The following is a 25,012-nucleotide window of genomic DNA, read 5'->3' as shown; positions in this document are numbered from 1 at the left end:
GAATATAACACTGCACATCATAGGGAAGGATTTCCAGTCATTGCTATGTCTTTTTTTAAAAATTTTTTAATGTTTATTTATTTTTGAGAGAGACCGAGTGTGAGCAGGGGAAGGGCAGGGAGAGAGGGAGACACAGCATGTGAAGCAGGCTCCAAGCTCCTAGCTGTCAGCTTGGAGCCCGATGTGGGGCTCGAACTCACAGACTGCGAAATCATGACCTGAGCCGAAGTTGGATGCATAACTGACGGAGCCACCCAGGCGCCCTTGTTGCTGTGTATTCTTAAGAGAGTGAAGCAGAGGAAAAAATGAAGTATATACATTCAGTGTAAAAGGCTGTATTTGTGGTTGTGCTTACTCTGTAGTACTTTCATTTTTGTTCTCTTTTAACCAAACTTATTTGTTCAGCTTGCTGGGGAGAATTCTCATATTAGAAACTAAACTGACTTTTCATGACCATTTAGGGCCACCCAGTGCTCCTGCAGAAGACCGTTCAGGAACACCTGACAGCATTGCTTCCTCCTCCTCTGCAGCTCACCCACCAGGAGTTCAGCCACAGCAGCCACCATATACAGGAGCTCAGACACAAGCAGGTCAGAGTGAAGGTAAAATAGAAATAAGAGCACATATTTGGGGAGGTAAATGTGTAGAGATGTTTATTGCAGCATTGTCGGTGATGATAAAGAGATTACATAACCATTCATGCTATAAATACAGTTGTAAAAACTTTTGATTTACTGATAATGGTATGTTTTGGGGTTAAAACCCAAATAGAACAATATGTCAGATATGCTTCTGATTATTGAAAAGAAGAATACCTTAAAAAGTGCTTGTATGAATATAGATACATGGCAAAAAATCAGGAAGGATTCATACCAGTCACCAGTCAGTGGTAATGTCATAGATGACCCATTGAGGTGACATTTCATATTGCATAATAATACTTAGGTGCTTCCTTTCCCTTCTTGCATCAATGTATTATTTTTGTAATTGGAGCTATTTTTAAAATAGAAGTAAAGCATAACTGTAGTTAAGTGTAATTTTTTGAAAGATAAATAGCCCTTAAATTTTTGTGCAGTTAGCAGTATGTAATATGTCTTTTGTGGAAAAACAATGTATTTTAAATCAAACTTGTCTTCTCTAAATGATGTGTCCTTGGATGAGCAGTTTAATCTCTCTGGGTTTAATATTCTCTCATGGTAAATTATGAAAACTGGACAAAATTAGTGGTATTAAAAGACTGTCTCTAGTCCCAAATGAAATAGAACTTGAAAGCTCAGTATTTAAACAGATAAAGGGGTCATTACCATGGTTGAAGGGGACTGAGGGGCCACAAGCTCAGGACAGCAGGCACTGAAGTTTAAAAACTGCACATTCCACTTGAAAACAAACACCAGGTGGTGCTCTATTTGTGTATAAAAGGGTCAAGTGGTGGTATGTATTTTCAGCAACAGAAACAAGTGACTGAGTTTATTAATCATATAAAAAAAAAAAAATCTATCGCCTAAAATGAACTGAGCACTTAGGTAATAGAGTCCTAATCATCCTGTGGCTACATTTTTAGAGTTGTCCTGTTGGATGAATGCTAGTCATAGGGTCTAGCAGGTTGCATTTTGCTGATGAGTGAATAGTTTGGGAAGAATTTCTTACTGCTTCAGCTTTTTCTCAACCATCCCTAGTTATAGTCTTTGTACAAAGGTGCAGCTGCCCCAAACTGGAACAAACTAGAAGCAGATGTGGACTGCAACAGCGAAAGCAGAGTTTGGGTAGGAAGGGAGTTTAATGGCTCCTTATGTTACTTAAATTCCATAAAAAGGGCCTTGGGATTGTAAATATTTTTCCTAAGGATTTTACTCCTAATACGTTCTTCAGTTCAGGTCGGCTTTCATCTCTGTTTTTAAAAAATTGCATCTTAAGCAGTGTATACTGTTGTAGAATGGCAGTTGGAGGGATAATTGTACCAAATAATGTTTGCTGTTCACTTATAAAGGAATGAGATTTAAGGCTCTGTTAATGTCTCAAATTATTTTGTTGGGTTTATTTTAATTGAAAAATTATTTTCAAGTAGGTAAAAATTTAAAAATACAATTCACAAATTCTCTCTCCCACCTCTGACCCATAGCACCCAAGTTCCTTTTTCCAGAGGCATCAGGTTAACAGTGTTCAATATGCAATGAATTCATTTAGCATGGCATTAACTGTGTACCTTGCTAAAACTTCCTTATTTTCTATTTTATTAGTTTACGTTAAAACATACACTATAAAAATTGTACAGTTGTTAACACGTGACATCAATCAGTAGCGTTCTGGAGGTGAGTTTCTAGATCAGTGCTGTCCAAGAAAAAGAACAGTGGAAACCACATGTAATTTTTTGTCACACTTAAAAAGGTTTTTAAAAAGGTAAAATTAATGTTAGTTATACATTTTACATAACCTAGTATCTGATATATCAACATGTAATTATTAAAAAGTTACTAATGTTTTACTTTTATTTTTTTGTACTGTGTATTAGAAATCTGGGGTGTGGCACCAGTTCAAAACACTTCCAAAACATACAGTATATCGTAGTTAAGACTAGCGGCATTTCAGGTGCTTAGTAACCATGTGGCAATTGTATTGGATAGCACAACCCTGGCTTAATATATCAATTATTTATAGGATGAAGTGTGGTCCATTTTAATGAGTACTTTTTGACCTGTGATGTATAATGAGTCTCTGACATCACCAGTTACATCAGCCGCTGGTTATAATTTGAAGAGAAAATCAATAAAAATCCATTACTAATAATAGGTTAACATAGGAATCTCTTATAAGACAATATGAAATAATCGAAACTAAATCTGAGTTGTTATTTAAAGTCCATAAAAGGGACCTTGGAATTATAACTCTCCCCCCAAGGATTTTGGTCTTTTTTTTTTTTTTTAATGTTTGTTTATTCTTGAGACAAAGACAGAGCATGAACAGGGGAGGGGCAGAGAGAGAGGGAGACACAGAATCTGAAGCAGGCTGCAGGCTCTGAGCTGTCAGCACAGAGCCTGGTGTGGGGCTCGAACCTGCGAACTGTGAGATTATGACCTGAGCTGAAGTCGGACGCTTAACCGACTGAGCCACCGAGCCACCCTGGATTTTGGTCTTAATATGTTTGATTAAAAACATATTGTTGAGCATCATGAAAAGAAACAAAATGGAGAGTATTATCCTTTTTCAGACAAAGTAGGCACCTCTGTTATTGGAAAACTATGTGCAGTTGAGTAGTTGGCCAAAAACTTTGAAGTGGTGAGGACACAGAGAAGAGCATTAAAAAATCATCAGGGAGACCAGGAGGTTTTGCTGTTTGACAAACTAGCCAAAAAGATGAAAAGGCTAGAATTAAAATATGTAAAATCTTCTGATAATAGAATGATAACTTGAATAGAAACACACACAAAAGTAGAACTAGAATAATCAACTCTACATGAGTCCATTATGCAGCTTCAACACTTACCAATGTTTTGGCATTCTATTTTCATGTACCCTCCTTGGTCCCCCTCTTTTTTTTTTTTTTTTTTTTTTTTAATTTGCTGGAGTACTTTATTTTTTAAAGTTTATTTTGAGAGAGAGAGCAGAGGGAAGCAGGGAGAGGAGGGGAGGGAGAGAATTCCGAGCTGGCTCTGTATTGTCAGCGCCAAGCCTAATGCAGGGCTCGAATCCACGAACCGTACCATGAGATAACAACCTGAGCTGAAACCAAGAGTTGTAGGCTTAACTGACTGCACCACGTAGGCACCCCTCCCTGAAGTATTTTAAATCAAATACTTCATGTTATTTCACTCAACTATTTCAGTATGCATGTCTATACTGGTAGTTTTTCTTTTACCATAACTTCTATGCTATTACACTTAACAAAACTGATTCTTAATGTTACATACTAGTCTATATTTGAATTTCTTTTGTTTCATAATTATCTTATTACAGTGGTGGCTAGATTCACATTTTTTATTTGATTACGTGCCTTCTTTTTCTTTTCAATAGCTGTCACCCCTGCATGTTTCCAAAGTTAAAAACTATGTATTTTCATTATCTATTGCTGTGTAACAATTTATCCCAAAGCATAGATGCTTAAAGCTACAAACATTTATTATCTCATAGTGTTCCAAAGAGTCAGGGATCTGGGAGCAAGCGGCTTAGCTAGGTGGTTTTGTGTCACAGTCTCTCAAGAGGTTGCAGTCATCAGAAGCTTAATCTGAGCTAGAGTATCTACTTCTAAGATGACTCTTTCACACAGTTGTTGTCTGGAGGCTTTAGTTCCTCACATAAACCTCTCACAGCCTGCTGGGTGACCTCACTCCTTGGCAGCTTCCACCAGAGAGTCAGTGAAAGACTGAGAGAGAAAGGTAGAAGGTGGCTGTCTTTTATGACCTGTCCTCAGAAGTGTCATTGTGATTTCTGCAATATTCTATTGGTATATAGGTCAGCCTTATTGAGTGTGGGAGGGGACTACACAAGAGAGTGAATACTCCTGTGTTTATTGCTTATTGCTCTTTTGTATCGTGAGGTTAATCTTTCTTGTTTATAAAGATGTAAAAGACAGCAGGAGTCTTGTGCGTATGCTAAAGCCGTGCAGGGGGTTATCCCGGAGGCTGGCTGCCACTTTGTGCAACACAGTGCAGTACGAGAAGTTTCACAATTACTCTGCGCTTCATCCTGTTCTCTTGCTGTTCTGAAATTTAGTTATGAAATACAATCTAGGATTAATGTGGTGTCTTCCAAGGTAGTTCACTCTTGTGCTACAGTTTGTGCTGTCTGTAAGTCTTAAACCATGAAGAAAGCATTTAGGAAACTTTTTGTCAACTTTTTGTTAGTGTATTTGGGAAGAGGATTAATAGTTTAAAAATAGCTAAGCAGATTTTATTTCTATCATAAAAAGCAAACATCTGCTTGCTAGAAAATAAACTGGCTCTAATAAGTACAGGCATATCTCAGTGCTGTGGTACATAGGGCTGAGCAGGGAGCCCAGTGGAGTGGGCTCTATTCCTTGAGTTCAACCTGTGGGTGTTAGCTGCCTAGTGCACCTCAGTTTGGTGGTACTAAGATAATGTGACTTTTTTTTTTTTTTTGAATGAGCAAACATATAATTAAAGACTTAAATATTAGATAGTAAATGCAAGTTTTATTGCTACTCTAGGCATTAGATCTAGCTAAATCCACTGTTAGAACAACAGTAAAGTAGTAGAGATGAGAAAGATGTGCACCAATAAATCCTTGCTTGTTTGGAAATTACAGGTAGTAACAGTACCCAAAAGATTTTTCCATAGGAACTGTGCTCTCCTGATCGCAAATAGCACTCTCATTTCCCAGTTTACATCCCCAGTGTCAAGCCATTTTCAAAAATGTGCAGTGAGGAACTATGTAGGCTTTATCAGATTCCGAAACATGATGGGCTAGGATATTCGGATGATGGAAAAGCAAATTGTTGCCAAATGCCATAGGAATCTCTGAGGTCTGTAATGAAAGATGTCGCATAGTTCCTTGTTACCAGAGAGTCCATTCATGTGGTAACAAAGGTTCAAACCTTTAGATGACAAATACACTGTTTTGGGAGAGATTTAGGAGCTGTCAGTTGTATTTGTTCCTTTTCTCAGATTTTTATTTTTTGTTTTTTGACTTGGTTGATTTTTACTAAACATCAGTAGTACGTATCTGTTGGTACTTGGGTTTGAAAGCATTTGTTTTTCTGGAATTTATGAAGTAACCACACTAGTGTTATTTGCTGCCCATTAGAGTTCTCTGCAGTTAATCCACAGCGGATCAGCTCCGTTTGTTCGGTTCATCCTCTGTGCGTAGTATTTAAAGGGGAAACACATTCTTGTGTCTTGTTACTAAGTGTATTTATGTGTTTGGATGGGGAGAGAATTAAATGAGCCTTAAAAATATTTCTCTTTATCAAATTAAACCTGCCTCTTTTCCTTGTCTTGTCATTTTTAGGTCAGCTGTACCAGCAGTACCCGCAACAGGCCAGCTACGGTGCTCAGCAGCCACAGGCGCCGCCTCAGCCGCCACAGCAGTACGGTATTCAGTATTCAGGTGAGCACGTGTCCCCAGGGAGCGACTCGTTGGTGTTGAGCTGTTTCTATACCCATCGAACTTCAGTCCTTTCCTCTTAATTCCTTGATTTGTAATACTTACATTGTCGGAGTAGGTTTTAAGTATTTGTTTGTTGGAGGAAATAGCATTTATTTGTAAATATTTTGCATAAATATTGTAAATCAACATTTAACAGTCATAGTAGATGATTTTGTAATAACTTGTAGCATGAAAGCATTTTTTAGCAAAAGCTATCTTGTATGGTACAGTCTTATGATTAGCTCTTAGTGACTTAGAACTGCAAAAATGCAATATTTTTTTTCCTCATATGTAACACATAATTCCAGGGTACTGTAAAAATAATAGTAGTTTCCTCATACATGAAAAGGCAGTCTTATTAAATAAGAACTAAATTAAGCTACTTAGGTTTTTAAATCTCCAAAAAAGTATGTAGGCATACCAAAAAACAGGCCAAAAAAATAGACTTGTGTCAAATGTAATCCAGGCAGCAAAGAATGTTGAATATAGATGTTGTAGACAGGCATCCTAGGTATTTTCTTTTACCTTCTGTCCACTAAAGATTATCCATATTTAAATATCAAATCTCTTTAGTGTAGCTTTGACTGTGATAGTTATAGATCAGGTAATTTTACTTTTGTTAAAACAGAGTTTCTCTTCCACTCATGTTTCACAGCCAAAGATTTAAGTATCAAAATTTCAACTGTAATTAAAAATAACTTATATTAAGGTGAATATTACCTAAATTCTATTTTTTAGAGTTTTATAGTATCATTTAGAGTAGGAGTTAGCAAATTGTAGCCCACAGGCCAAATATGGCCTGTCACTTGTTTTTGTGTATTAAGTTTTATTGGAATACATCAACACCCATTCATTTCATGCTGTTGCTCCTTGGCACTGTAATGGCAGAGCTGAGTAGTTGTAACAGAGATTGTGTGGCCCACAGAACCTAGAATGTTTACTCTCAGGCTGTTTACAGGAAAACGAACAAAAAACTGTGTTGTGCCTCTTGAACTAGAATTTTATGGCCTGTCTTAGTTGGAGTTTGGTATATTTTAATGCAGATAGCAATTTTTATTTGGATTATGTTTGCTGTAGAGTGATTTAACCTGTAGCTGTTAGTTTTTAATTATGTAAAGTAGGTGAGATGAATTTAAGCTTGGATTATTATATTAGGGGAAGTTATTTCAGGTTTCCTTTAAAGTCGTAATGTTACAAATTACATAACTTGTAGAAATAATAGAGCTGAAAAGACCTAGTCCTCATTCTAATCCAGGGGATTTCAGCCCCCTCTGTGCTGGTGCCTGCACTCTACTCCCAGATATTTTGTTAGGAGTGAGATTTAGGCTTTGATATTTTAAAAAAGCAAAGCACGTCATTCTAAAGTGCAGCCAGGTTTTTTTATTTTTTGTTTTTTGTCCTTGTCTCACCCACTCATTGTATAAACGAGACAACTGGTTCAAAGAGGTTGTGACACGCAAGCATTCAGTGGGGAAGCTATATCAGAACCAGTGTACCTGACTTTGCTGTTCATTACTTACATCATGCTGCATTCTCCAGCCTAGTCCAGTGGTGGCAGACTTACCTGCCATAAAAGTCTAGATAGTAAATATTTTAGACTTTGTGGATCATATGATCCCTTGCCCTATACTAATTAACTTTAAAAAGTCCCATAATTTCCATTCCTTGAGATTTTTGTTCTTCACCAAACTTGTTTTTCGAGGGTGGGGGTGGGAGGGAAACTGTACACAAAAAGAAGCATTGCCACATTATGATCAAAGACTAGAAGGTTGCTAATGAAATGGCATCTTAGGCCCATCGTTATTCCTACTATTGAGAAATAATTAAGGATCTGGTTGTTTCCACAGTCTAGATTTAAATTGCCAGAATGAAAAGGCAGCATTTTTTTGCTCATAGTCTTAACTTACATAGACATTTTCAGTAAAATAGCTGATCCTCTGTCTCTCCAAAAATTTACAGTAAAAAATTAAGCAAGTTTTAATGTAGAAGTTAGGAGAAGTTGTATAACATTCAAGATTTTATCATGAGTTGACTTCAGTATTTGGTACCATAAGTAAAATGACTTGATTTACTTATTAAAAGTTAAGCTTGTTCTTAATGATTTTAGTAGGGCCTTCACATGAGTAAAATTTAGTTTTCCAATTATCATCTTTGTATTTCTGATCCCACTAGTCCTATTAACTTGAATTTGGGAGATGTGGAAATAGTCAACTAAGTACTCTGCTTGGAGACTGTAAGTGGTGGTGGTAACATTGGACCATTTTTGACACTTTTGGTTTGGCAGTTTCCCTTTGACCTTTCCAGTTTTATTCATGGACTATGTCAAAAAGGTTTCTTTCATGAGTAAATTTTGAACCCAGGTTCAAGGTGAGTTCAGAATATACTCAAATTCATTCAATCCTTTTTTTTTTTTTTAATGCAGGGTTGTACATATTTTAATAATTTTCTTATGTATCTGGTATTTAATGCTGACAGGATTCCAGTCATTGGAGAGGTTTCATTGCAAGTAGCTGCAGGTGTGTTTCATGGTAGAGATAAAAGTTTTTAGTGAAGCAGACTTGTTCTTTTAAAAAAAATTTACATCCTAGTAAATAATGAATATAGATGTTGATATTGTGGGGCGATATGGTATGCTTTTTGTGTGTTATGCTGTTACTGTTCAAAGTGTAAAGGCAAAACATCAGATACCAAATCTGAAAGAAATGAAGGATTTGTAGGATTGTGAAAATGGTTACTTAATGTTTATTCTTAAATGGCTTAGTTTTTATAGAGTGAATAAACCTTAAAGCATCTCATTAGCACAGTAAGATGTATTTGTAGCACCACTGCTTCATTTAAAAATATTGTCTGCAATGTGTTTTTACTTGGTACAGTTGTTAAATAGGCCTCCCCTCCATGCCAGGTTAATGACTAACTTTATATTCCTGCATTTATCATTTGAGCATCTGTTCTTATTAGGATTATGCTAGAACAGGTATTTGCTCTCAGGGATTAAGCCGTGCAGAAACATAATGAAGACATATGCATATATTGGTTTCCATTTAAGATTAGAGCATTGTAAGAAATTGTTTAGGCAATACCTTTTTGCTACTACTTGGTTTTGAAGTAATATTATATGATGGAATCTACGCTACTTGTTACATAAATATTTAGGAATAAGTTTAAATTTCTCCTCTTTTTTGGTCCATTACAGTAAGACTAATTCTCTGGAAAATTTTCACCAAAAGAAAAATAAGGTATATGTGTACTTTATTTTGCCTTTTCAGCAGGTTATAGTCAGCAGACTGGACCCCAGCAGCCTCAGCAGTTCCAGGGATATGGCCAGCAACCAACTTCCCAGGCACCGGCTCCTGCCTTTGCCGGTCAGCCTCAACAACTGCCTGCTCAACCACCGCAGCAGTACCAGGCGAGCAGTTACCCTTCACAAACTTACACTACCCAAACTTCTCAGCCTACCAGTTACACTGTGGCCCCTGCCTCACAGCCTGGAATGGCTCCAAGCCAACCCGGGGCCTATCAGCCGAGACCAGGTTTTACTCCACCTCCTGGAAGTACTATGGCTCCACCTCCTAGTGGGCCTAACCCTTATGCACGTACCCGCCCTCCCTTTGGTCAGGGCTATACCCAACCTGGACCTGGTTATCGATAAAGAGGCTCAGCTACACTGATTAATGTAGCTGCTAGCTTATTTGCCTCCCAAAAGACTCCAGTACTACTATTTTAATTTGTATTGAAGTCCAGAAATTTAAAAAGCAGAGCATTTTTTATGATATCATTGTTGCTGTTAATTGAAAGTATAATTTGCTAGAACACAAAAAGACCAAAATGAAAGTTTTTTTCTTCCCTTGCTTAAAAGTGTAGCAGCTGCCTAGTTATTTTGGAACACTACTCTGACGCGTGTAAAGTGATTGACTTTCTAGCTTGCCTTGTCCGGAGGATATTAAAACGCTAGGTTGAAGTTTAGCCATCTTACTTGGCTTTTTATTATTAACATGATGTACTAAAGTAGATCCCTTTGAGAAGACAACTAGGTATTATGTATAAAATGTAACATTGATAGGTTAATAAAGACAGTTGAATCCATTAGTGGTCTTGTATATGTCAATGACTAAACTACATGAGTGAAATCCTTTTTGATGTTTGGTTAAGTGTAGACATTTTAGCTCACAGTTTTCTATATCAGGAAACACGGTGCCGTTTGTTTATTGTCCTGACTTTGAAGGAAATGCATTTAATAATCATTGGCTTAAAACCATGACACTTAGATACAGGGGGGGGTTGGGTAGATCCTGAATAACTAACTTTGTGATTTTCCTTAGATGAATCATTCAGAAATGAAGAACTCAGTCTTAAAAAAACTACATCTCTTTATTGCAGTTTATACTTGCTTAAAAAATACAAAACATAGCACTGATAAAATTGAAGCATGATGAAGGGAGAGCAGAGGAAAGGTCCTTTCAGAATAAGGGCAACGAGGCAGCATTCTCCTATCCTCCAAATGAAGGACTTTTTAAAACAGATTTTCATTACAGGTTGAGTTAGACAAAATTATGAAAACATCGTCTGATACATTCGTGCATAGAGGTCTTATGTATAAAAGTAGAGTACATATCCTGTAAAATGGTAGGGAAGACTTCACATTTAGACTCTACATACAGCTTCATTAGAATTATATCAAAAATAATATAAAGGCAGTTGCTTAAAGGGACAGTTTGACAAAGTACATTCAGACATTGTAACACATTTATGGGTAGAAAGAAAATGGGTGTTTTGAAATTGAATGTCAGATATTCAGTTTGCAGCTGAAGTCAAATTTCCTGCTTCAAACAATATTTTCGGTAATTTGCAAAGATTTAAGGAAATATTTATCAGCATGAATGGCTAACTACTGAAATGCTTCAGAAAAGCTTTTTAGGTATTGCTAAAAGTTTGAAGTTTAAATAAACATGAATATTAGGACCCTCCCCCTCCCCTGATACAAATGCTGAAGATAATTTGATCTAATAAGTTAAACCAAGTTGAGATTTATGGAATTAACTCACCAGTAAGAAGAATACACTTTAATAAAAGTAAATATTTTTTAAAAAGTATATTAGTTTTTGATGTTAAATTTGTTATAAAAGTATCTCAAAACATCATTACAACAGTGTGATAAATAATATACAAATGATCTCTTAAAATACCATGAATAGGGAGCCAGCTTCCCTAAAAATGTTATTGTTAATGTCAATATCTTGTTTTCTTAAAATGATTTTGTAAAACCTGATAAATATTCTCAGCAATCTAATAAACATCTACTATTGCTATTAAACTTTAATACATAGTAAACATAACAGCTTTAAATGAATGTGACAAATACTATAGCGTTTCCAAGTATTTTTTGCCGTGATAGAACAGAAGGCACTTTTGAACATGATTGCAGCATCTACCATTTTCCAGGAATTGTGGTCCCACATTCATACCACTGGACATAATTGATTTGGGTGTGACCACCTATTTCTCCAAACTGGACAGGTTCCTGGCGAACTGCTCTGAAATAACCTAAGAAGGAAAATGATTTTATTTTAATAGCTGCTCTGTTTTGGCCGTCACCACTCACAGACTGAAGGGTGTCACTGAATGGCTGAATGTTACTCTAGGTGAAGCAAAGTATTTTAGAAAATAGGTGGTAATAGAGACCCTGGTGTCTTTACTAAGATAGTAATGGCTGGCTAAACAGGAGGAGCGCCTGAAACTCTTCTGATACCTGCCTACGTGTTGGGATGAGCTGGTTGGTAGTGCCTGAGAGGCCAAGCTGAAAGCGGGTAGGAGTCAGAGGGGTTTTTTGTTCTGAGTGTCTTGGCCACGTTCAGTATACTCTCTGCATCTTTTATGAAAGTATTCTTTCTGCACATTACAGATTAGTGGTCTGTGAAGAAGTGACCAGTAAAGGTGGTGTTTACCACAGTGTTAGGAAACAAAGGGTCATTCTAAGAATGCTAAATTTCTAAAAATTAAATGTAGGTGAAATCTTCCTTTAAGGATGCTACATCAAATGATTACAACTTTTGCTGTGAATGTAAATGTTAGGGCAATACACACAATTTGCAGTATGTCTCATATCCAATTCGTAAGAGGCAGCAGTTTCAACTTCTAGTAAAAGATGACTTAAAAGCTAGTGAACAAAGCGTGTTGCTGAAAAGACTAGTCAAATAATTTAAAAACCTCTTAGTGATTCCTGAGTAATGTGGGCATTTAATTTGCTCTCTCCTGCCCTGTCTGGATAAGGATTAAATTTTCAGTCTTTTAAATTCTCGAGGAACTTAATGCTACTATGTCTTTAGCAAGTTACAGTGGTTATTCACTACTCACCAGAATTGTTCAATTTTAATTATGTTTATATAATGACTTCTAAGGCAAATAATAAGGGAATAAAAAAACGCCAGTGTGCTCGGTATGACAAAACAATAAAGATGACAAATCACAATATGACAAAATCACAAGAGTGATTTAAGATTGGGAAATACTACTCTTTTATAGCTGTTTTTGCAAATTCAGGTGTTCTTGGAGTAGAATGCCTTTAATAGATGTCCGTGTGTAATTTCCTTTAGCTCTAAGGAGTAGAGTCTTAAGGACTGGGAGGAAATTTGAGAAATTTCTATTAAGGTCTTATGTGAAGATCTTTTTTTCTAGTCAGATAATTAGAGCAGCAATACTGTAGAATAATTTTTAAAATGATTGCTTTCCTCAGCTTGAATTCTCTTTGTAAAATCCTCTGGCTTAGGAGGAGGCTCAGAAAACATACCTTCTTTGGTGGGTAACTGGTCAGAAGTTAGTTGCTGTCCTGTGCGGCCATCCAAAAACGAATCCACAAACTGGCAGTGATCTTCTCCATGGCCTCTCTGATCGCCTATGTTATAAAATTTTCCTGAAGAACCGGAAATTAAAAGCATCATAAAGTGATACTATCTTTGATAAACGATAATTCTGAAATAATCAAATTTTTTCAAATAAAGTCTTCCCTGCTTCTGTACCCCCCCCCCCCCCCACCGCCAGTTCAAGCCATCAGTGTCTTTTCACTCAAGTATGGAGTAAGTCTTCAGCTGGCACCACTGCTTTTACTCTTGCCTCTCTTACTCCTCTCCCTCTCCTCCCAGAGATCAGTCATCTCTTTAAAATGCAGCTCAGATAATGTTACCCCTCTTCATAAATCTCTCCTGCAGTCAGTCTCCTATTCAAAAGAGAACCCATGATTTTATGCCTGCCTGCCTGCCCTTCCCCTTACTACACCTGAGCCACACTAGTGGAACTGGCTAGGCGTGTTCTGGCAGAGGCCTTTGCATTTCTCTTCCTTCTCCCTCTAGTGCTTCATCCCTACATTTTTGCTGGGGTGATTCCTTCTAGTTTTCTTCTTAGCACAAATCTTAGCTTTTCAGAGAAACCATTCCAGCTAAAGGAGCTTCTGTTGGGCCATTTTCTCTCACGCCTTTTAATTTTTCTGTACATAGTGGTCTGTCTCTACTAAATTGTAAGCTGCTAGAAAGCAGGAATCAGGTTTGTTTACTGGTTTGTCCCCAGCACCTAGAAAACATCTGAACACAGTAGCTGCTTATTGAGTGCCTGAACAAATGTCTGCCTTTCCATGGTGAGGCCAGCCTTATTTGTTTAAAATTTTTACTGTATGAGTATATGAGAGAACATGGTAACCATGCACTGATCAGGTCTGGATCAAGGATTTATAACCCTTTTGGTCAGGTGTTTTGATCTGGTCTCTGACAGACTTAAAATATTAAATCTGTCCTATTCCTTCCATGATTATTGTTTCACTCATTTTATTATCAGTAGGCTTGTCTGTCTTTGGTGGCTGTAACGAAATGGAACTTCAATATGGCCAAGTGCCTTTACATTCAAATTTGCCATGATGGTTTTGTTTCAAGTTGCATTTTCATTATTTACATTCTAATAGCATATCTCGAATCCCAGGCTAAGTATTCCAGGACTATCTTGCTCAAAAAGAAAAAAAATTGCTCAAAAGAAAAGTAATGGCTGGAGCTGTCCATAGAAAAGGCTAAGTTACAGAATGCTGTAAAGCATTCCCTGAAGGACAAGGCTCAAAACAGAGCTGGGAGCCCCACTTACCTGTGAGGGAGTCACTCAGATAAATCTTGTATCTGAGAGAGTTGCACAGCTGCACCCCTACAAACTTTTTATACCATGTCCGTTTGACATACTGTTTGCCCTTACATTCTGAGTAAGAGTCTGAATTAAAGGGTCTTTCGGTCCAGATGGCATCTCTTCCTGCTACAGAAGGAGAACACATGGTTTGAGGTTAGCATCCAACTTTGCGTATTGAAGAGCCGTCCTAAACGCTTTTTTTGTTTTGTTTTGTTTCTAAATGTTTATTTTTGAGAGAGTGCAAGCAAGGGCAGCAAGAGGGGACAGAGGATCCAAAGCAGGCTCTGCGCTGCCAGACTGACAGCAGTGAAGCACAAGATCATGACCTGAGCCAAAGTTGGACACTCAACTGACTGAGCCACCCAGGTGCCCCAGTCCTAAATGCTTTTTAGAAAGCAGTTTGCAAAGTTCATTGTCAACTTGCTGATAACCTGGTTTTCTGCAATGCTAAATATTAGACTCAAACCATTCTATGAGTTTAAACATATAAACCCCTAATTAAGTTCCTGTCACTAGTGAGAGGAGCAGTTTGTTTAGGTGTTGAGTGTAAGCCAGCATCCCTTTAGGAGCAAATTTAAGGTTTTATTTTGTTGCTTTGTTTTGGTAGCAGTATATAATTTAAACAGCTGCTTTAATGTGACTTGCTATTAAAGGTGGAAATGAAGTTGTTCTGTCGTGACTTAATTTAACAAATTTTGAGCTGGCCTTGCACATGAATGACAGGGAGTTTCAAAATATCCAACTTGTTCCCCAAACATCCTAGGTTCTCAATGTTAGTGAATGTTTTAGGTAAGTATTTGCACCTGGCTGATACTCTAAGACTAAATGGATGAAAATGAAATCATGACCAAAACTCTGCCATGCCTGTTTAGTTTAATCAGTTTAGAAAAGCCTGTATTGTGTTCACACTGACACAGGTACTTACCAGAAACTGGCTCGCTGACTCTTGGGTCCGCTGAAGAGAAATAGCAAACACAGAGTCAGATGTTACTAGGTAAGCCCTGGTGTTTCGGTGGCAGAGTGAAGAAGGTGGACGCTTACAGTCAAGTCTGACTTGCAAAGTGGTACACTCTTGCTAAAGACAATTTGAAGGGGTGTTTTGGAATTGTTCTCCATTGGACAGTCTTCTGCCAGGTACTCAGCTGCATCTTTTGGAATTTTTTGTTGCTCTTCAAGCGCTCATTCCATTTTAAAGCTTCCTCTTTTAAATTCAGACAGAAAACTATTGATGGTAAAGTTACCAAAATGCCATGACGTACAGTTGGTGTAAAAATTACTCAAATAATGCTGTGAGTATAGATTTATCTTTCAAAGGAATTGGAATGTAGGTCAGAAAATTTCACAGCTGTTTAACAAAAAAGTATCAAATAAATTCCCTTTCTGGAGGTACCGCGGCTCAGTGTGTCTGATATTTTGATTCTAGGCTTGGATTTTAAGCATACAGAGGAGCATTTGTTCAGTTTGTAAGTATAGATTCCCCCCCCCCTCCTTTTTTTTTGTTAGAGAAAGAGCACATGAGCACGTTTGTGTGCAGGAGTGGGGGAGGACTAGAGGGAAGGGAGGGGGGAGGAATCTTAAGCAGGTTCCATGCCTAACATGGGGCTCCATCTCATGATGGTGAGAGATCATGACCTGAGTGGAAATCAAGTCAGAGGCTTAACAGACTGAGCTACCCAGGAGCCCACTTTTTATCTTTTAAACTGATATGCCTTTTTTTGACATCAAAATAAGTGAGAAAAAAATGTAAGTAGTATTTTCTTAAAACTACTTTGATCAATGTGTTTTGAAATCCAAGAAACTATACACCGTGTTTATTTAGCTGAATTTCAAACAATCTCCATATGCAAAACATTGAGGCTCTTTACACCCTTGATTTGGGAATTGATGTGATTACCTGATTCAGTACTGAATGCCACCGTGTTGCTGGCTGGGCCTTCTCCAAGTGGGTTTTTGGGTTTCACCTGGAATTCATAGCTGTGTGGGAGAGAAATTTTTAAAAATGTGATACATCCTTTAGAGGTGGGAAACAATATTCCTTCCTAATTCTATTTTGAAATCATGAGGACGGTGAATACACATATATTCTCGAAGCAGCATGAGGAAAGAAAAAGTACTTGTCAAACAGTCTAGGCTAGGCCTTATGTCTTTACATTAAAAAAACAAAACAAAATAAAACTAAATCCCTTGGAGTTGTAGGTATGTTTGATTCTATGCTTAAGAATTATGCATTAACTTGCTATGCAATATTTGGCAAACTTCATTCAAAGAATACAGAGAGCAAATCCTCTTAAGAAATTCAGGCAGTAAAGCTGTTTGCCATTTGCCTGAAACTAAGTTCCTTTTAACAGCACACTTAGCAGGAAAAGTAATTTTGAATGTAAAACCAACTTGAATCAGCTATTTTGAGTCTCAAATTTGTACAAGGCTTTTGGGATATAATTACCATTTTTGAGAAGTTTGTAATTGAATAAGAATGCAGAACACATAAAAGATGGAAATACATTTTACAAATGAGTAAAAAACAGGACAACAGTTCATTTGGTACAGAGGATAATAAGCAGTAACAGGAGAAGTTTATGGAGTTCAGGGAAATCAGATCCTTGACTTTTTTTTTTTTTAATGTTATTTCTGAGAGAGCACGTGTGAGGGGGGACGGGGCAGGGAGAGATGAAGACACAGAATCTGAAGCAGGCTCCAGACTCCGAGCTGTCAGCACAGAGCCTGATGCGAGATCATGACCTGAGCCAAAGTTGGACTCTTATGTGACTGAGCCACCCGCGTGCCCCCAGATTCTTGACTATTGAGGCAATGCATTAAAACACTGCCAGAATCTATAAGATGACAGAGTCTAGCGTTACAACAAAGGCAAATCACTTTTTGAGTGCTATATATATCAGACACATCGATCATTCTACATACGGTACAAGATGGTAATCTATTCTTTGGTTAAGAACAATGAGGCTCTCATCATCAGGGAAATACAAATCAAAACCACAATGAGATAACACCTCAAACCTTTCAGAATGGATAAAATGAACAGCTCCGAAAACAACCCATCTTGGCAAAGATGCAGAAAAGGGGGAGCACTTTTGCACTGTTGGGGGGAATGCAGACTGAGGCAGCCACTCTGGAGAACAATGTGGAGTTTCCTCAAAAAAATAAAACTACTCTATGACCCAGCTATTTCACTACTAGGCATTTATCCAAAGGATACAAAAATGCTGATTTCAAGGAGCACATGCACCCTAATATTTATAGCAGCACTATCAACAACAGCCAAATATGGGAGAAGCACAAATGTCCATTGACTGAGGAATGGATAAAGAAGATATTGTATATTACCTAGGATATTACTCGGCAATCAAAAAGAATGAAATCTTGCCATTTGTAACAACGTGCATGGAACTAGAGTGTATTATGTAAGTGAAATAAGTCAGAAAGATACATATTGATGTCACTTATATGTGAAATTTAAGAAACACACCAGATAAACATAAAAGGAAGGGAAGGAAAAATATGAAAAATGGAGGCAAACCACGAGACTCTTAAATACAGAGAACAAACTGAGGGTTGCTGGAGGGGAGGTGGGTGAGGGGATGGGCTAAATGGGTGATGAGCATTAAGGAGGGCATTTGTGTGGATGAGCACTGGGTGTTATATGTAAGTGATGAATCACTGGGTTCTACGCCTAAAACCAATACTATGTGTTAACTGACTTGAATTTAAATAAACTAAAAAAAGAATAATGAGGCTCTTCATCATTGTACTATTACCATCTGCTTTACAAACTGCAATGAGGATTAAAACTTACAGGGATTTTAGTGAGAGACTGCACATCAAAGCATTTTGTAAACTTATTAACTGACAGAAGGTACCATTATCATTTGCAATAAAAGGATGCCAATAAAAAATCATCGATACCACTCATTTAAATAAATTGCACGGACAAAGGATGTTTGGGCATGTAACACTCTAGAGATTAAATTCTTGCTCAGAGGCCTGAGGACCTTTAAAAAAAAAAAAGGAAAAAGAAAAAAAAAAAAGAAAACATACCACTATGGTGAATGGAAAATAGAAAAAAGAAATAACAGATATGTGGACTTTGATTTAAGTGGGTAATGCATTCCACATTCCAAGCCATTGCCAAAAGCCCTGTGCTTTGGCCAAGTCTGATTGCTGGAATCATCTCCACGTCTTTCTATTTCACAGTTATTTATACTTCAGCTTCATTTGTAGCATGGCCACAGATGTTCATAAGCTACTTTTTCTTCTTGCCAACATCTTATGATACTTGACACGTTTTGGAGAAATCACTTAAAACTAAGTTTAATTAACAGTAGGGAAACTAAAAGGCACATATTTTGAGGTGAGTAAACCCTATATAAAGAAAATATTTGAAGAGGCAAAATCTTTCTCAAGAAGCATATTTTATGAGATTTGTAATAGTCGGTCTAAGAGTAGTGTCTCAGAGAAAATGCCAATTGCACATAGGGAACAGGCATAGAATGCTATTTAAAATTTTCATAGAAGAAAATTATTTTTGAAAGAATAACACTTTAAATAGGTTTGAACAGGGGTGCCTGGATGGCTCAGTCGGTTAAGCGTCCGACTTCGGCTCAAGTCATGATCTCACAGTTCGTGGGTTCGAGCCCCGCGTCGGGCTCTGTGCTGACAGCTCAGAGCCTGGAGCCTGCTTCACATTCTGTGTCTCCCTCTCTCTCTGCCCCTTCCCTGCTCATGCTGTGTCTCTCTGTCTCAAAAATAAATAAACATTAAAAAAAATTAAAAAAAAATAGGTTTGAACAATCAAATTAAAATGTTACAAATACTAGAACAAAGTCAAAGAAATGAAAATGAGCAAAAATAAGGAAATCTGATTATTCCAGGGAATACAACACCTAACTATAGATTCCAGAAGAGAGAAGAGGGTAAAAGGTGCAAAATTATACTAGAAAAGTAATTTCTCAGAGCTGAATGACAGGTTTCCAAACTTAAAAGGTCTAATGTATGCTCAGCAAAAGAAAAAGACAAAGAAAAAAAAAAAAAGACTAACCAAAGCAAACAAGTTGAAAATTTTCAGAGTATTGGGATAAAGACAAGATCTTAAAATGTTTCTGAGAAGAGAGGTGCTGGGTGGCTCAGTCAGTTAAGTGTTCGACTCTTGGTTTTGGTACAGGTTCTCATGGTTCTTGAATTTGAGCACCGTGTCAGGCTCCACTCTGACAGTGCAGGAGCTGCCTGGAATTCTCTCTCGCTGCCCCTCCCCTGCTTGTGTGCATTCTCTCACAAAATAAATAAAATTAAAAAATAAAAGTTTCTGAGAAGAAAATAGGTCCCAAAGGATCCAATCCAGACTCAGAATGACATTTGACTTCTTAGCACTTGAAGTTAGAAAATAGTGGAACAGTGCCTTCAAAAGTCCTCATTTTAGTTTAAAAATCTGTCTGCCTAAACAATAGTATCAGTAAAATGAGGATATTTTCAGACATGTAAAAACTCAAAAATATTATCTTCCATAATAAGCTATTCTAAAGATCGATTTCTCAAGGAACACCACAAAGTGAGGGAGTAAAAGAAGTAAAAGGTTGTAGGAGTTAGGGGAGTCAACATAGGATAGAAGCAAAAGATAATTGGCGAGGGATTCCAGAAGATGCTGCCTTAAACAAATACATGGAACAAGGAGATGACATATTTTGCCTTTTTGAGACGTGGTCAGTCTAGAAATATGGATTTAATTAACAGGAAAGATAGCTAAATTAATTAGAAATCGAAGATAATTGACTAAGAAAGTGAAAGAGGAGGCTTTTGAGCTCCTCTCCTCCCACAGGCACATCAAATGTACAGCTGTATATGGAGTTTTCTCTGAAAAATCTAGAAACTAGCTGAGCAACCCATACACATTGGGCAAATGAAAGAACACTCACATTGAAATGGGTAGGAAAGGCTGAGACACACTCTTGCCATAAACCCGCTTCTTGGCACGGTGTCCTACAATTGGGAGAAAACCCTCATTCCCACCTTCTCCCTGAGGAGTAAAGGGTTTGGACCTCACATTTAGTACCCCAACTTTTATTTTATTATTTAAAAAAAATTTTTTTTTAAACATTTTATTTATTTTTGAGACAGGGAGAGACAGAGCATGAACAGGGGAGGGTCAGAGAGAGGGAGACACAGAATCTGAAACAGGCTCCAGGCTCTGAGCTGTCAGCACAGAGCCTGACACAGGGCTCGAACTCACGGACCGCGAGATCATGACCTGAGCCGAAGTCGGCCGCTTAACCGACTGAGCCACCCAGGCGCCCCCAGTACCCCAACTTTTAAAACTCCCATCTGAGGGATGGGGCCCATAAACACCCAGTTCTGACGTCCAAAAGGGCTTGCATTCACAAGTCCCATAGGACAGTAACCAAGAAGCAGTTCTTAACCAGCTAAACCCCCAGGACTCAACAAAGAGGGAACAGGCAAAACCACTCATGTACCATCAGCCTTTTCCTGAAAGAGGTTTATTTGCATGTGTTAAAAGCTGTTATCTGAGGGCCAGGCTTCTAACTATAACACATATGCACTGGTTGGCTGTAATCCTCACCAAAGACTGGGAAACTGGTGGACATTTTCCCTGCCCCTTCCCTCTGGCTGGAACAGTAAAACCAAGTCTCCAATATCTCCTTGGAAGGAGTTTGCACAAATTTCTGGCACCCCAGCTTTTGTGGCTGCTGTTCAAGGAATGCCTCCCTGTACCCCCAACTCCGGTTGCCTGGCTCTGAGAACCAACAAGGCTTGCATTCTTCAGTCCCATAATATTGTAGCACACAAAGCAGTTAACAGGTACAAGAGCACTTCTACCCAATGACTATATCCCAGGCCAAGCACAGAGGGAGCAGGCAAAAATGCCCATCTTCCAGTGTCTCTCTGGAGGGGTATTAAGTAAAGAGTATCCCAGCTGCTATCTGAGGGTCCAGTTGATAAATCAGTCTGCATCCAGGTCGTGACTGCAATTCTCACCTTTGGGACATTGATGGGTTTTAGAGCACCCTCAGCTACTGTGAGCCACTAACAACAAAGAAGTTGATTTGGACAACCTCAGAAGTTTGAGGGACAACTAGAAGCCTGGGCTGGGCTGATTGAAGAGATTCATTTCCTATACAAGACCACTGTGCCAACACTGGGAGAAGTGGGTGTTTTTTCTAATATGTAGAAATGAACAAAGAATCAAGGAAATTGAAGAAACTGAGGAATATGTTCCAAACAAAACAAGAAAAGTCAACAGAAACAGATCTCAATAGAGATAGTGATATATGTGACAGTTCAAAATAACAGTCATAAAGATGCTTACCAAGATCAAGAGACAAATGCAAGAACAAAGTGAGAATTTCAACAAAGAGAGACTATTTAAAAAGTACCACAGAGAAAACACTTAGCGGAAGAATGCAATAACTGAACTGAAAAATTCATTACAGTTCAGTATCAGACTAGATCAAGCAGAAAAAGGATCAACAAACTTGAAGACACGGCAGTGGAATTCATCTAATCAGAAGAGCCAAGAATGAAAATGAAAACAGTTAAGAGACATATGGACACCATCAAGGAGACCAAGATATACATTATAGTGGTCTCAGAAGAAGGAGAGAGAAAGAAAGGGGCAGAAAGCTCATTCAAAGAAATAATGGCTAAAAGCTTTTGTTAAAACCTGGGGAAAGAAACGGACATCTAGATCCTGGAAGTCCAAGAAGTTCCATATAGAAGAATCTACAGATATCCATACTGAGATACATTATAACTAAGCTGTCAAAAGTTAAATACAAGGAGAAAATCTAAAAGAAGAGAAAAGCAACTTGTTTCATACAAAGTAACTTCCATAATACCATCAGCAGATTTTTCAGGAAGAATTTTCAGGCCAGAGGGAGTGGCCTGATATATTCAACATGCTATAACTAAAACAAACAAGCAAAAACAAAACAAAACAAAACAAAACAAAAAAACAAATTAACCAGCGAAATTGTCCTTCAGAGTTGAAGGAGAGGTAAAGAGTTTGCCAAACAAAAGCTGAGATTTTATCACCACTACACTGGCCTTGTAAGAAATGTGAGAGTTCTAGCTGAAACTAAAGGATGCTAATTAGTTATAAGAAAACATCTAAAAGTATAAAACTCACTGGTAAAGGTAAATACATAGTTAAATTCAGAATACTCTAATCATGGTGCAGTAAATGACCTATAACTCTAATTTGAGGGTTAAAAGAGAAAAATATTAACTATACTACAAGTTGTTAACGATTACAACAATGTAAGGAAAGGTAAATTGACATCAAAAAACAATGTGGAGGGGAGAGAAAAATGTAGAGCTCTTTTTATGTTGAAGTTGTTATTAGTTTAAAACAGACTGTCATAAATGTTTTATGTAAGCCTTATGGTAACAAAAGCAATAACCTATAGTAGATATGCAAAAGATGAAGAGAAAGCAATCAAAGTATGCCACTACAGAAAATCATCAAATCAAAAAGGAAGAGAACAAAAGAGGAAATAAAGAAACAAAAGAATTATAAAACAATCAGAAAGCAATGAGCAAAAATAGGAATAGTAAGTCCCTGCCTGTCAATAATTAACTTTAAATGTCAATGGACTAAATTCTCCAATCCAAGCATGTAGAGTGACTTAATAGACAAAAAATAAGAACCAAGTAAATGCTGCTTACAAGAGCCTCACTTCAGCTTTAAGGACACACACAGACTAAAGTCGAAGGGGTGAAAAAAAGATATATCATTCAGATGAAAAGCAAAAGAAGCAGGGGTACTGTCTAGACAGATAATTAGTAATGAAATATTGGACTTAAACTACACATTAGACTGGACGGATTTGACAGACATTTACAGAACATTTCATCTGAATACATATTCTCAAGCACACATGTAATATTCCTCAGGATAGATCATATTTTAGGTCACAACAAGTCTTGAGAAATTAAAGAAAACAAATCAAATCAGGCATTTTTTTTCTAACCATAATGGTAAGAAACTAGAAATCAATTATATGAAGAAAATTGGAAAATTCACAAATACATGGAGATTAAGCAATATGCTCCTGAACAACCAATGGGTCCAAGAAGAAATCGAGGGTAATTAAAAAATATCTTGAGACAAATGAAAATGGAAATGCAATATACCAAAACTTATGAGATGCAGCAAATGCAATGTGAGGAGGGAAATATATAATGGTGAATGCCCACATTAACAAAAGAAAGGTTATCGATTAAACAACCCAACTTTACAATTAAAAGAACAAGAAAAAGAACAAACTAAGCCCAAATTCGGTAGAAGAAAGGAAATGACAAATATCAGAACAGAAATAAATTAAATAGGGAACTGGAAAAACAATAGAAAAGATCAATGAAACTAAGAGCTGTTTTTCCAAAGATAAATAAAATTGACAAGCCTTTAGTTAGAGTAGCTAAGAAAAAAGAAGACTGAAATAAAATCCTATATGAAAGAAGAGACATTACAACTGATTCCACAAAAATCCAAAGGATTGTGAGACTACTATGACCAATTATACTCCAACAAATTACATAATGTAGAAAAAATGATATATTCCTAGAAACATACAACCTACCAAGACTGAATGATGAAGAAATAGATAATCTGAACAGACCATGATCAAATGGGATTCAGTCCAGGGATACAAAGACAGTTCAATGCCCATAAATCAATCAATGTGATGCACCACAACCTAAGTGATAATTTATATGATCTCAATAGATGCAGAAAAGCATTAAACAAAATTCAACATACTTTTATGACAAAAACTCTCAACAAAGTGGGTAAAGTGGGAATGCTTCTCAACATAATAAAGGGCATATATGACAAGCCCACAGCTAACATCATACTCAACAGTGAAATGCTGAAAACTTTCTACCTGGATCAAGAACAAGACAGAAATGCCCACTCTTGCCACTTTTATTTGACCTAATGCTGGAAATCCTAACCAGAGCAATTAGGCAAGAAAAACAAATATGAGCCATCCAAGTCAGAAAGGAAGAAGTACAACCATCTCTATTTGCAGATGACATGATATTATATATAGAAAGCCCTAAACACTTCACCAAAACTCTGTTAGAATAAATAAATTCAGTTAAGTTGTAGGATCAAAAATCAGCATACAAAAATCAGTTGTGTTTTTATATACCAACAATAAACTTTCAGAAAGAGAAATTAAGAAAACAACCCCATTTATAATAGCATCAAAAAGAATAAAATATTTAGGAATCACTTGATCTAAGGAGGTAAAAGATCTGTACACTGAAAACAATAAGACATAATTGAGGAAAACACAAATAAATGGAAAGATAATCCATGTTAATGGATTAGAAGAATTAATATTGTTAAAATTTCCCTCTTATCCAAAGCAATCTATAGATTCAATGCAATTGCTATCAAAATTCCAATGGCATTTTTCACAAAAATTGAACAATCAATCCTATGATTTGTAAGGAACCATAAAAGACCCAAATGGCCCAAGCAATCTAAGAAAGAACAGAGCTGAAGGCTCTATGCTGGATTTCCAACTGTATTACAAAGCTTCAGTAATCAAAAACAGTATAGTATTGGGATAAAAACAGACACATAGATCAATGCAACATAATAGAGAGCACAGACATAAACTCACACATATATGGTTAATTAATTTATGACAAAGGAGACAAGAATATACAATTGGGAAAAGGACAGTCTCTTCAATAAATGGTGTTGGGAAAACTGGACAGCTAC

The 25,012-nt window shown here is 37.1% G+C and overlaps 2 protein-coding genes across 42 annotated transcripts in view; one reads left to right on the top strand and one right to left on the bottom strand.

The window, feature by feature from the left end:
* Positions 1-10,182, top strand: part of TFG (trafficking from ER to golgi regulator) — a 32,405-nt gene extending 22,223 nt beyond the window's left edge. The window contains exons 6-8 of one of the 4 annotated variants that reach the window (XM_058731607.1): positions 462-590; positions 5,962-6,060; positions 9,369-10,182. In XM_058731607.1, coding sequence (XP_058587590.1) covers positions 462-590; positions 5,962-6,060; positions 9,369-9,748 — 608 coding nt within the window. In that variant the 3' untranslated portion in view covers positions 9,749-10,182. Of the gene's footprint in view, positions 1-461; positions 603-5,961; positions 6,061-9,365 lie in introns of all 4 variants that reach the window. The other 3 variants (XM_058731606.1, XM_058731605.1, XM_058731604.1) reach the window with 3 other exon arrangements.
* Positions 10,183-10,448: 266 nt separating this feature from the next.
* Positions 10,449-25,012, bottom strand: part of ABI3BP (ABI family member 3 binding protein) — a 261,584-nt gene continuing 247,020 nt past the window's right edge. For all 38 annotated transcript variants that reach the window (XM_058731566.1, XM_058731582.1, XM_058731576.1 and 35 more), the window contains 5 exons: positions 16,148-16,227; positions 15,179-15,208; positions 14,218-14,379; positions 12,884-13,006; positions 10,449-11,640 (listed from right to left, as the gene is read on the bottom strand). In XM_058731566.1, the coding sequence (XP_058587549.1) occupies positions 11,525-11,640; positions 12,884-13,006; positions 14,218-14,379; positions 15,179-15,208; positions 16,148-16,227 (511 nt within the window). In that variant the 3' untranslated portion in view covers positions 10,449-11,524. The remainder of the gene's footprint in view (positions 11,641-12,883; positions 13,007-14,217; positions 14,380-15,178; positions 15,209-16,147; positions 16,228-25,012) is intronic.

The sequence above is a fragment of the Neofelis nebulosa genome, chromosome 5, assembly GCF_028018385.1.
Source record: "Neofelis nebulosa isolate mNeoNeb1 chromosome 5, mNeoNeb1.pri, whole genome shotgun sequence".
NCBI classification, from domain to species: domain Eukaryota; kingdom Metazoa; phylum Chordata; class Mammalia; order Carnivora; family Felidae; genus Neofelis; species Neofelis nebulosa.
Note: the sequence above shows the minus strand (reverse complement) of the source record. Positions and strands in the feature narration are given on the sequence as shown.